At 38.3% G+C, this 14180-nt stretch overlaps 1 protein-coding gene across 1 annotated transcript; it reads right to left on the reverse strand.

Annotated features, from left to right (window-relative positions):
• Nucleotides 1–12430: 12430 nt before the first annotated feature.
• Nucleotides 12431–12772, reverse strand: LOC147503294 (uncharacterized). Its single transcript, XM_086604776.1, has one exon. It carries the CDS (start codon nt 12770–12772, stop codon nt 12431–12433), a length of 342 nt encoding a protein of 113 aa, XP_086460902.1.
• Between the last annotated feature and the right edge of the window lie 1408 nt (nt 12773–14180).

A 14180-nucleotide genomic window follows, 5' to 3' on the forward strand; every position in this document is an offset into this window, starting at 1 on the left:
GCATGTACACTTGTTGAACTGAGATTTAATTGTTCAAACATAAAAAACGAGGAAGTTCTGACGTCTGAAGTTTGTTTCAGTGAAAGTGTAGAAGTTCTTCCCTCATCATTCCTTACACCTCCAGCCACAAACCCATTTCCCCTAAACTCATAGTCATCGCTCTCTGCTCTCTTGGTTTCATATTCACTGTAGTCCTACTTATCTACTACGTAGACGCCATAGATGGGTAAGTTGTTTTAGTCAAATATTGTTTTAGTCCAATTACTAATTAAGATTTCTAATAGACAAAATAGGCTGAGTTGTACATGTACATGTGTTGGGGACTTGGGTGTTCTGAACTACATGAAAATGAGTTCGGATAGCATATAGTCTTCTATTCATGTGTATATAAATTAATTATCAAGTCTAAGTGTACCTATTTTACCTGTAAATAGTTAAGAATGTTGTTCCTTATCATTACACCAAATTACATTTAACTAATATTTTGTCTAATTTAATTTGTTTTGAAGGATATATGCTTGCAGCTTAGTAAGTTTAATTGATTCTGGTTGTCTGGGTTATCGTGAAGATGATTTAGTTATTTTAAGGGAAATTGCCTGTCGTCATATGGAAAAAAAAAAAAAAAAAAAAAAAAAAAAGCTGAATGTGTTCAATATATGGAAAATTGGAAGAATCATTTTATTACCAAGAAGGGAGATATAGCGGGTTGTTCTAGGGAAGTGAAAACCAAAGTTAAGAACATGAAAGGTTTAGACATTATTGCTGATGATGATAATTTAGAGGGTATTAATGATCCAATTATCATTAGCAGTGACGACAACTGTCCGACTGAAAAGAAAACAGTCAATGGATCAAAGATCAGGCATTTTTTTGCGTTAATGTTTTTGCATCTGAGTCTTTTTTAATATAGCCATTTTTTGTTTGATTTATTTGTTTGTTTTATTTAAGGTCACGACATCATTTCACATGTAAAGTTGAATTTCTATGAAAATAGAAAGAGTAATCTAAACAATGGAACCCAACATGAAAATTAAATACCTTTGTTATATGAACGGGTTATCAGTTATGTTGTTTTAGAATCTAAGAGAATCTAATAGTAATTTGTAAAAATAACAATAAAGAGAATCTACATTTGCATCTAAACCATGTTATAACTATGATAGATTTTTTGGGGTGTTATATGCCTAAACACAGTGGGCGTCCTATCAAAGCTTAATGAAATGCTATGTCATCCCTCCTTACCCAGCCTATCAACCACAATGGGATAAGCAATTACATCTAAACTAGTATTACAATAAGTTTATGTGCATCTAAGGCCCTACCAATGTTTTTCCATGTATAACATGAAATACATGGCAATTATTCCATTATTGCATCAGATATTCTTCTAGGTAATTAACCGTTTTAGTATGTATATGCATTGTTTTTTTTGTTTATAATTTTCTTAACCTTAATAGCTTTCAAGAAACGAAGAATATTCAAGAACTTTATGATGAAGGAAGTTCAAGTGGACAAAGAAAAATTTAGCAGTAAAAGTTGTTGATAGGTAATTGTTTTTTATCATATAAATTTTTTGCTTTGTTTATAGTATAATTAATATCCCTTATTTTATATTTTAGATACCTATTTTGATTAACTTCTTGAAGATGGTTAGAGTAGTTCTTCAAGTGATCCTTGGGTGGTGTTCTGATATGTGTGCATGATCTTGATTAGCCGAAGGTTATTTATTTTTGTTTGTTGTTTAACTGAGTTGTCATTCCCTGGGGTAGGTGTGATAGTTGGATTTGCTTACAAATGCATTAGAGAAGGGCGTTGTATATCGATGACATGGCTTTAGGCAATTGGAAGGGATTATTGATCCATTCCCACTTCCAGCAGGGAAATTGGTTAAGTGTTTTGGCAATTGAACAGAAGTAGGTAACATGTCTTTTGCTTATTTATTCCTTATGCCCTTCCTATTTGTAGTGTGAGGATCTGTATGGAGTCTCTTCACATTCTTAGTGATGCATACACATGTACCATACACACTCGCTGGTGGTCATATCTAGGTCCATACAATCCTAAAATGTTTGTGTTACAGATTGGGTTGGTGATGGGCTTTCTTTCCCTTATAATTTCTCTGTGCGTGTGTGTGTTGTTGTATAAACCCTCCAAACCACGTTTTTAGGTTATTCCCCTTATATCACCTACTTGCCGTTTCTTCCTCTTTCTCCTAATTTCTGTTTTGGCTGAATTGAATATTTTATGTTTGATTTGACAGGTTTAGTAGTAAACCTACATCAGGAGTAATATGTCAGAGTATGGATTGGGAAGACAAATGTGTGGCTGTTGAAAACACATAAATGGATAGCAAAGTCCAAGGCAGAAGCACATATGTTGGCTGCTGAGCTAGCTGTGGATATTGTTAAGAAATACCAACTACTGTTTTGTTAGTTTTAGAAAGTTGGTGTTAGATTTTTTTTGTTTTTGGAGGGCACTTTTTTTTTGTTTTGAATTGTAATATGTCTTGATACTTTGCAAGTTTGTGTGTTTCAGTTAGTTGAATTATTTTCTAGCTTATGGTTATCACATTGTAATGTTTCCTATCCTTTTTCTCGCTTAGAATATTCATTTCCCTCCATTAGACCTGTCAGATTCAGTGAATCGATTTTTTGTTTTGATATTGTTCTACTAGTTTGTAGTAGAATTGCAAACTCTTGAGTGGTTTATGTTTATAATTTTGTTAACCTTAACAGCTTTAGTATGTATATGTATTGATAATTAATCAATATATAAGTCCGATTATTGCTACATGTCGAGCTACTTTTGTATAAACCCCCATGAAATTCACAGGTAAATCGGGATATTAATACATGTTTGTCGGTAGTCTTAAGAATATGACTACACCCTTTATCTTGATTTTATTCGAACATGACCTTACAACTTTTTTGGTCGAATGAAATATCATGTTCGAATTTATATTCAAATTATTGGCTCATTGGACTACTTAAGTCGATAGAAAGCATGTCATCGATTGGTTGGTTGTCGGCCCTATTTGACTGAACGATTGGCTTTTTATTTGTTTGAAGTGGTTTTCCTCTTTCTTTCCCTTGTATGTAGTTTGGCCAGTTGCTTTCCCTTTGTAGTTAGGCTACTTGACTTGATAGGAGAGGCAGAGGTTGACTATAAACTTCATATATCTCTGGACCTCAAGTAGCTTTTTCCAGAGTTGAATTGCGCTTGCACTTCTGCCAGAGCAGAATCATGTGTGTACTTGGTGTATAACCTCAGTAGTATCTTCCATCAGAACCCCAAATCGGCAATGAATACTCTGTGAATTTAAAGATAAATAGTAAGGTATCATTTTTTCCAAGACAGAGCTGTATGCGTATTAGGTTGGAGTCGACAAATGCTGAACAAAAAAAATAGGAATTCATGCCCGAGATATACAATAGATATTAGACCAACAAAAATTAATATTTAAGATGGTTATTTATTTATTTATCCTCTGCCTCTGTAGAGTGGTTTATAGGACCCTTTTTAGACCAAAACAAACTCCACTTATTTAGTTTTCTCGATACCTGTCAGTTCCGTTTTCTAAGAATTAGTTTGAAAACTGTATTGGTGTTTCTTGGGGCAAATACTTGCTCTGTGGCTGATAGTTCTCCATCGTGTGGGTTTCAGTTTAGAAGTTTTTGTAGGTCCTTTAACTCAGTCCAGGCAGTGGCAATCATAGCTAGTAAATTCACGTTTAATACCCGTTTTATACACGTTTTATACATTTTTACGTATAATATGAATAATAAGGTGAACATTTCAAACCTAGGGATTAATACATGAATTCTGTGATCTAGGCTTATAATTGTCGAATAATAAGGCCCGTATTTTTTAAATGAAAAAAAACATACTATAAAAGGTATGATGCAACTTCAAAATGGAAGGTTTTGAAAATCAACTTAAGTTAGAACCTTCCATACCTAAAGAATATTGAAGAACTAAAGTGTTAGCAAGTAAATATAAATGAAAAATTGAGTTATGCATGTGTAGTTAATGAGCAATTATGACAAATTATTACATTCTAAACTTGTAATGTGACAAAATATATTCGATTTTTTCCGTATTATACCCGTATAAAAGACGAATTGTATGTTTGGCATTTTTTTCGTTTTTTTTGGCCAAATTTTTAAACGTGTTATTATTCAAAATTTCAAATTTTTGGCGAATAATTTCTGTATCGATTTTATGCCGTCCGAGAATTTACTAGCTATGGTGGCAATGCTCTTCTAATTGTCTATAAAGTGCATTTCATACTTTAGTATGTTATTTAGACTTTTGAGTTTTCTGAAAAGCATATAAGGAGGCGATAGATGGGAGAGTCCTCTGAATTACTACTAAGAGTATTCTCAAATTCAGGATGAAGCTTCTACCAGTTACAAAATCTTAAAGAGTTCCTGGATGTAAAGGAATCCAAAAAGGATAGAATAGTAGGACTGTGATCAGATATATGGTACCATTAGGTAGGAATTCCACTGTAGTCTTCTGTGGTAACATAGACCATTATCCATTAATGAGAACCCTTTCTAGTTTGATGATTTTCTAGGAGGCACATCTCCTATACTTGACCCGGGAAACTTGCAGGAAAACATTTTTCTTGAGTAAAAGGTTTGTATGGACCAAAATATTTTTGAACAGTCATGAGACAATCATAAGAACATAACAATTCATAACAATGTATAGATAAGCGAACTCCATTATCAAGAGGTAGTTGATTGAAGAAAGTGTTTGCTCCATGTTACCGAACGATTATGAAAAATCGTGATCATCTAGCGAAACAAAAAATGGATATCCAAAAATAAAACCAGCAACGTTATCTATAAATTAAAAGCAGTTGGGGAGCTTGGTGTTTTTTATGAAATTGAAATCTTCCATTTGTATTTGTTTGCTATTAGGTGTGATAAACTATCAATTTCAAAAAGCTTAGTAGACAACTATGGGAAAAGAGGAAAGAGTCGGTAATTAACAAATTTTATTCTTTAATTTTAAAAGGTTTTGTATGTATATGTATTGATTTATTGGTTTATTATTAGGTGCACTAAAACCACAAAGTTAAAAAGAAGTTGCCAGACGTTGACTCAAAATGTAAAAAGCTCACTTTAGGCTAAAGTTATTGTTTGTGGTCTTAGAGCAAAAGATTATCCAGAGTAAAGTGACTGTTATAAGATAAAATTTTGTAATGGCAGAAAGTAAGAACAATGAACAGTAGTTGCGCAGAAGAAATGTTATCACTGAATCTCTGTTGCTATTTCTGATTATGTATTAATCTTATGGGATAATGCGCTGTATAATTGCCAATAACTGATTTTCATATTTCACTTTTCAAGTGAACTGGAGCTTTCATTTCCTCTTTCTATGCATGTTTCTTTGTATTTTTCTACGATAACATAGAAGATGCTGTAAGAATGGGCCAAAGACAACTTAAGGTATCTGAAAAACATGAGTGTTACTTTTGTTCGCATGGTTTTGATCTATTCCTGCCTCTTATATCTATTCCAGCTCATGCTTTATATTCGTTCTTATTCCAAACTCTCAAATTCTATTTAGGAAATATACATGGTTGTGTAACTTGTGTATTTAAAATTACGAACAAAAACAAGGAGGAATAAAAAGAGATGGAATTTAGAAATAAACATAATTAGAATGTTAAGAACAAAATTCAATGTGTAAACTAAGAACATAAATATCTCTAGTAGCAAACAATATGATAGAAAGTTGCTACTTCTAAACATCTATGTGACTAACTTTCACATCATACTCAATAAAAAAAAAAAAACACCAAACCAAACCAAGTTATGTACTACTGTATTGTCAACAATCTCACATTTGCTGAAGTATTATGTCTATCCCTAAACCCTGAATGGTGCTAACCTTTTGTTGTACAGCCTCAACAATTTTCCCTTTCACCTGTAGTGTACGATACCAAAGAAGAATACTAATCCTCATGATTTTCTTTTCTTTAATCTGAAACCGTTCTTCTTCTCTTTGTTGCTTTTGTCATTGTTTTTGTTTTTCTCCGTGTCCTTCATTTCTTTAATTTTTTCTTTGAGACAATATATCTTATCTTTGTTGTGTTTATCATCAACCAAACAATCTAGCATAATATTTCTGAGGATGTCAAGTTGATTTTGTTTCTCTTCAACCTTTTTTATTTTCTTCATAAGTTCTTCGAAATTGAAGTCTTCAATTTCCATATCACGTTCATCTTTTATAAACTGTATTGCGTGAAAAATTGCTAAATCCTCTGCTTTTGCAACAGAATATGTAGTGTTTCCATCAATTTCTTTAACTACGATGTCTTTATTGTTAAAGAATAAGTCTTTTGGTACCTTTAATGTTACAGTGCTTTTGAATCGTCCGTTCTCTAATTATGTGTTGTAAACCAGATCTTGTTGAACGTTAAGTCTTGCTTCTAGAATTTCCTTTAGCAATTTTTTTTACATAAGCTGTAATTTTCAAATTGCTTTATCTGCAATAGACATAATAAAATTTATAAATTCTTGATTCAATACTCTTTAATATAACAAAAAAAAAAAAGACTTAATCAGTATTTTCAATATGAAATGAAGTCAGAAAATAATTGTAAATAATGGAGAAGAGGAAGAAAATAGGTTACCTAGTTTTTCGATATGTGTAGTGCAATTGTTTTTTTTTTGTACATATATAGGTTTTTTTTTAGGTTAATAGATTAGGTTTTACTACGTGATTGGAAGTTCACTTTTCGTAGGATTCTAGTTTTGTATATATATCTTAAATTAGATTTTTTTTTCAATTAGAAGTTAAAGATTAAAGTTAGGTAGAACACGTATTGTGTCTGAAACTTCTACATGTACTATTGGGCTTAGGGCCCAACAAATTTGATAAGATACGTTATATCTTGGGTTTTGGGTATCGCAACTTCTATTCAAATTATAGACATTGATTAACTCTGTTACCTCTTTTTCTGACACATATTTTGCTTCATTTCACACTACAGATAAGGTACTTTCATTTCCAATTATTAATTTTATATTAAATTCAAAACCCTCCCTCTGCTCCTCCATATGTGGAATCTAATCAATCGATTGAAAGCTCTAGTCCAGCTAATCCAAAGCTATATGTTTGAAGCTCTCCAGTGGAGGGAAGAGCCCCAATGAGTAAACTTCTCATTGAATCATCTGCTTGGGGAGGTGGGTGGGGGTGGATACAGCAGCTTCAGAAGCAGTAATAAGAACTACTAACCCACGACTCCAGAGTCATCACATGCCAGTTTGTTTGACATACCAATCTTGACGCTGGAGCTTTGTTTTCTGGTTGGTTATTTTATTTCTTGGTTGTTGATTTTGATATAGTCTTATGTTTCATCGACATAAAATTGAAAGAGTTTGAAGTTTTTTAGTTTAATTTCTCTGTTTTGACATATATATATTAAGTTTTCTTTGGCTGCATGGAGAAATGTACATTATTTGGATAATCGAGAAGTTAACTTTACCGAGTAATTAGTATATTGATATTTAATTTTGACCCGTTAGTCTACCTGCCCACATTCTCCACTTTTAATTACTCTGCTTTCTGTATGGCACTATATTCTCTGTTTTGACTTTTTTTTTTAATATTTTCTTGTGAGGTATCTTTGCTATATATTAAGTTTGGTTTTACTGCATGGATAAATGGACATTATTTGGATGCCTTATTATTTCTACATCTAATGGGATCAAGAAGTTTATTTTGCCAAGTAAGTATTGATTTATAATTTTTACCTGCATGTATGTCTTCCCGGATTCTATCTGATTATCCGCTTTTAATTACACTGCTTTATGTATAGCTATTGCATTATATGCAAGACCTTAATCTAATTCATATTCAAAGTAGTTTCAATATAATAATAATATATATGTTAGAGGATAGACAAACAAAAAAATTGGCATAATCGATGTATTCACCTGAAAAATCCCTCTTGGTATTTCTAGTCTTTTCCCTCCCCTACACTCTCTTTTTTCTCTCCTTTTTCCTCCTCTTTCTCTTAGGTTCACTGTTTCTTTTATATCCTCCCCTTTTTCTTCCCATCCATTCATCTATGTCCCATCCATCGGTCAACTTTCATACACCTGTCCTGTTAGGGTTCCGCGGCCTCCATCCCATACTTCCCGTTTCTTCTTTCTTATCTTGCCTCTCCTTTGACTCTGACTCCCCCCGAGTCATCCATCCATATGTGGCCCACCCTTTTCTAGGGTTCCGCGGCCATGATGAGGTGTTCTGTGCTTCCCTTTCCTTATGCTACTATGGTCCTGCAGGCATGCCAACTCCTTGGCCCCAAAATAGGCTGATATAGATGCCCCCTCTCGGCCCTCGGATCTTCATGGGTCCGCGGGCCGAGACTCCCCAGCTGGCTGTTCAGAGAGCTGTCCCATCTGAGGTCCTTACCTTATTATTTTCTCTGACATCCACGATCACGCTCCTGCCTTGAGCACCGAGTTCATGAGCACGTGTATCGAGAAGCATGTGTAACCTCCCTTCGCCTCTTCGATTTTCACGTAGCCACGTGCCTTATTCTGGGTGGTCCTTTTCTCTTCCATAATATTCTTTTTCCCTCATTGCCCTTGTCTTTTCAGATCCCGCTCAAAACCTCTCATATACTCCTCCATACTCCCAACACTTTATTCTCACTCGCATCCTTCATCTCATTCGCCCTTTTCCAGTTTTGCTAGTTTCCTTCCCCTCCGGTGAAGTTGCTACTGCACTTTGCTCTTGTTCATCGGTTGCATCCCTCTCACCACTTGTGTGACCTCCTCAAGGTTCGTTCTTTCTCTTTTTCTTAACTTTATGGTGTAGTTTTGTTGATTGCGAGTATTTTCTTTTGATCCTTCATCTCTTTCTCTGTTGGGTGCTCTTTCCCCCATCTTACTGGTCTTGTCTCGCTTTTGTCCAACTTCTCAGTGTTACCATGTCTGATTCTAACTCGGGTGGTTTGTTCGCTACCCGATCTGCTGATTCGCCATCCTCGAACCCTAGATCTGTACATTTATCCGCTACCTTCGGATCTTCCGGTTCCACTGCGGAATGATCGGAGTCCCCTTCTCATGAGCCCATTTGTTCATCCTCTACCCCATCTACCTCTGGGAGACCAACTGCCCTTCCCCATCCGTCGTCCTATAAGTGTAGACCCAACCTGGCTGTGGTCCAAGCAGCCTATGGTATTCCTGGGGATGTGGTCCTCGAGCATGTACCTGGTGTCACCCAATTTCCTCATCTAGTCCTACCGCGACCGGGGTTTCTAGTAGCCACCGTGGGCCAGATAGCTGCTGGCCTACGCTTTCCCCTGTCTTTGTTGGACGTTGAGGTTTGCAACCACTTTAACATCCCGCCATGCCAAGGTATTGATAACTTCTGGCGGATTATGTATGCTGCTAACTACTACAACCAATCACATACTCCATGAATCTGTCTTCACAACATCACGACCTACTACTTCATAAAGAAAAGGACCAAATTTGGGAGCGTTGGGTACCAATCATTCTGTGTGCGTCCGCGGAAGAAATCTTTCGTTCTCCGCGTCACCACCTCCAACAAAGTCAGGCACCACTATCCCCTCTATGTTTCGGGGAATTTTCTCTCTGTGGACCTCCCTCCTGAAGTGTCCTTAAGGCAGTTCCATTTCCTCAGACGAGGTGAACTCGGTTGGTTGTTTGTTTTGCTGGCTTGATGACTCCTGTGCTAAAATATCTATCTGTTTGTGTTCCAGATTCGCTATCTCGTATATACACCGGCGCCTCTTCTGAGATTTTCTCTAAGCTCCGCGACCTGAGGAGCGACCAGTGCAACATCCTCGGCATCGATCCCAAAAAGGTCAGTCCGCTCCTCCTGGACCCCTCCCTAAAAAACATTGGCCAGTATCAGGGACTGTCGCCGCCCAAAGAACGGAAACCCAAACCTTCTCCCCCCAAAGCCCGTAGGGCGAAGCACCCTGTTCATCGATCGTTCGGCTACACCACCAAGATTTCTCATTCCCAAGCACTCGCTAAGAAAGCAGCCACCAACACAACCCACTTATCTCCCACTGGTTCTCCCTCCACTGCGCCCAATAGCATTCCCCGGTGATACTCCTCCATCGCTGACTGGGAGGACGACTTTTCTAACCCCACTACCACTACCACTGCCATGGACGTGTCTAAGCTCAGCCTTTGGGACAGCGACTTTGACGGTGATTCCCCTACCGATGTTGCTGCTAAGGGCCCTCCCGCAAAAAAGGCTAAGGTCTCCGCTTCCACCGCTTCAGCTGATGAAGTACGACCTAGATCACTGCGGCCCGTGGCTCCTCCACGCCACTCTGGGAAAGAGGCTGTTCCCATTGGTCCCCTACCCGCGGGGCCAGTAGAAATCTGGCACCCGCAATTCAAGGCCAGGGATCAGGACATCACCACCCGCGACTCTGCACTGGATAATCCGGCGGTGGCCGCGTCCCTGTTCTTCAGCTCCCATATTCCTAGGGATCAATCTTATGGGGATTCTGGCTCCTTCGCCTCCCACAGGGTTGCGATCTACACAGGCTGGGGAAGGGTATGTCTTTTCCCTTTTTCTTTCTCCTTCCTTGTTTTTTATTTTATTTTCTCTAACTTTGTCTTTATCTCCAGCTGAGCCTCGATGTCGGCTATGTCATCCGCGGTCTCACCAACACCCTAGATGCCCTAGAATCTGTGAAGAATGAAATCCATGGTCCTGAAGGGTGGAAGGCGAAGTACGCCCAGCTGGAAAAGAAAAGAGATGACGCCCGCCTCTTAGTGCTCAAATATCACAAGGACTTCCAGCGCGCTGAGCATGTCCACAATGACTATGTGGCTGGTGTCACCTCACAGCTGGAGAGCTAGAGGGAGGCTGATAGAGTCGCTGCATAAGCCGCCTTGGAGAAGTCAGCGACGGATGCTTTTGAACATTTCGAGGGGTCTTGGCCTCCAAGAATATTGCCGGGGAGCTAAAAGTAATTTGGATGCCCGGGTAGATGGCCACCTCCTCCCACCTCAGGCTTCCACTTCGGCCATTCCAGACTCTACAACCCCTCCCTAAACAGCCGAGCTCAAGGTCGCCGTCCATCCTGGGGTGGCGACCTCCCCCATTGATGTTGATGCAACCGCTGCAGAGGAGGATGGGGAGCAGGCATCTGCGGATGTTGCTGAAGATCCCCAATGACCATCTTCTCTGTGGTTTGTAATTTCACTTTGTTTCTAAGTTTTGTAATCTCACTTTTGGCCTGGTATTTCTGGGTACTCCCAGCAGGTCACCATAGACATGATTTCCTGTCAAACCCTTGTTTCGAATATGTTTTTTGACGTGTGTATCAAGTTTTGCTTAGTGTATTGCTGCCGAATCATTATTACAAAAGGGTACCGCGCCAGTACTTGCCTATTTGACACATTCCCCCTTCCATGCTGTTTCTCTAGCCGCTACTAAAATTGTTTGGGGGCAACACAGTTTGCCCCCAAGTCAAGTTCGGACCTCGTCATCTGCGAAGACCTCATCCTTTCCATTGCCATGGGGATGCCCGGGTAACTTAGCTTGCCCCTAAGTTGAATGTTGACCATATCGTCCGCTGTCATGGAGATGTTGGGGCAACTTAGGTTGCCCCCAAGTTGAATATGGAGATGTCGGGGGCAGATCAGTTGATCCCCCAAGTTAAGTACTGAGATGTTGGGGGGGCAAATCAATTTAGGCCCCAAGTTGAATGTTGACCCCTATCGTCCGCTGCCCTGGAGATGTTGGGGGCAACTCAGGTTGCCCCCAAGTTGAATATGGAGATGTTGGGGGCAGATCAGTTTAGCCCCCAAGTTGAGTATGGAGATGTTGGGGGCAGGTCAATTTAGCCCCCAAGTTGAATTCGGACCTCATCGTCCACGGTCATGGAGATGTTGGGGGCCCCAAGTTGAATATGGAGATGTTGGGGGCAAATCAAGTTAGCCCCCAAGTTAAGTATGGAGATGTTAGGGGCAGGTCACTTGAGCCCCCAAGTTGAATGCTGGCCCTATCGTCCGCTGCCATGGAGATGTTGGGGGCAACTCAGGTTGCCCCTAAGTTGAATATGGAGATGTTGGGGGTAAATCAGCTTAGCCCCCAAGTTGAGTATGGAGATGTTGGGGGTAGGTTAGTTTAGCCCCCAAGTTGAATTTGGACCTCATCGTTCGCAGTCTTTGGCCTAATCCATATACAAACGAATAAACACGAATTAGATAGAGGAAATTTGCTATCACTTTCATTGACATTCCAAAGGGATCAAAATACCATTACAAAGCTTGATGTTCACATATTACGAAGCAAATAGACTTCCATTTCATAATAAACAAAAGAAACACTATATACAAAGTTACTCATGGAACTTTTTCAACATCCTGATATTCCATGGTCGCTTGATGTCCTCTCCCAGGGGTGTCTACAACCTGTAGGCCCCGGTCATTCCAGCATCTACCACAATATATGGTCCCTCCCAGTTGGGGCCCAACTTTCCATCTGTCTCCTTCTTGGCGGCTGGGGTCACCCGCCGAAGCACCAGATCACCAACATTAAATTTCCGTGTCTTCACCCGCTTGTTATATTGTCTCTGTAACCTCCTGTGGTACTCTTCTAATCTTAGGCGCGCGGTGTCCCTTCTTTCCTCTGTAAGATTCAGCTCCCCGGCTAATATATTCTCATTAACTCCTGCTTCAACAGCTTTGGTCCTGGTTGTCGCGGCCATCATTTCCACCGAAATCACCGCCTCCACTCCATAAGCCATACCGAACGGTGATTCCCCGTAGAAGTTCGCGGAGTCATGCAGTATGCCCAAAGTACCTTGTGTAGCTCCTCTGCCCAGAACCCCTTGCGTTCCTTTAACTTTTTCTTCAGATTATTCATTATAGTCTTATTATATGCTATCAATATCGGATTAATCGCGTATCGCTTGTAAACCGATTAGTTTTTACTGATTTTTTTAACTTTTTCTCACCGGACCGATTTAATCACCAAATTGACCGATTAATCGGCCGAGATGACCGAAATCTCGCGAAACAGAGAAAAAAAATTATTGAAAATATCGGTTTTCCATAAAAAAAAAATACGTAAAATTAACGAATTAGATTCTTAAACCATATTAATAATAATAGAACCCAATCAATACACAAAGCTAAGAGTTTACTTATTTTCTCCTCCTTAATGAAAGTTAAATATACAAATTATTGTATTATCTCTCTAATAAATATTATCGCTTCTCAATCCCCTTATTCCTTTAAATATTTAACGTAATTTTTGTGTTTGACATATCTGTAGTACTCCAAAATTGAGCTAGTTAGATGTGATTATGAGAATTTGATATTTTTTGTTATATCTCGGATAATTGTTTAGAAATATTTGGTATGATTATTGATAAGAGCCCAAAACTGTAGTTTTAACCCCTTAATAATCATACTGTTAGACCAATTATGTGAATAATAAGTAAGAGTTAACACTGATTACGCGTTTTTATGCATTTCAGGCTTCAAAGTCCATTATGTGCAGAAATGTACCACTTTAGCGAGATACAGGAGCAAAAGTCAGTGAGAACTTCCGAAAGCCGTATCTTTGGACTCGGACCTCGAATTGGGCATACCTTATGTCAAAACGACCGGCTCGAAAGAGCTTTGTAATGGTCAAGCCTTGACCCAATCAGAGGAGCAGAAGTGGACGAAAAGTCTGTGGAACTCAACTGCAGCTGAAGAGGCCTTTTTGATTTGAAAGAATTGGGTTTGGGCCCGATTCTCGGCCCAACCCATGGCTCCAAGCCCATGCACGAATTTTGGATCTGGATGTATAAAAACAAAAGCTTAGCTCTTCATTAATGGTAGCCAGTAGTTAGAAAATAATAGCTAGCTTAGAATAGAAAGTAGCCATTAAAATAGCTTCTAGATCTAGTTTTATTTAATTGTTTTGATTAAGTATAGTTTCAATATCTAATTCATTTCATTAGATTAAACCTTGAATCTTGTTCTTCATTTGATTAGATCAATAAAGTAGTATTCTTTATCCATTTCGATTTTGTCAATTCCAATTCTAGATCTAATTTCAATTCATGTCCTTAGTTCAATTTAGTCATTAAATTAGATTTCATTATTGTTTAATTAAATAAATTTCAATGCTTTATATTATGTTTAGTTTTAATATAAATGGAA

Source organism: Coptis chinensis, chromosome 4, assembly GCF_015680905.1.
Source record: "Coptis chinensis isolate HL-2020 chromosome 4, ASM1568090v1, whole genome shotgun sequence".
Classification (NCBI taxonomy): Eukaryota; Viridiplantae; Streptophyta; class Magnoliopsida; order Ranunculales; family Ranunculaceae; genus Coptis; species Coptis chinensis.

Excerpts from the sequence above, each read along its gene's own strand:
- LOC147503294 (XM_086604776.1), bottom strand. The coding sequence starts at position 12,772 with ATGGCTTATGGAGTGGAGGCGGTGATTTCGGTGGAAATGATGGCCGCG.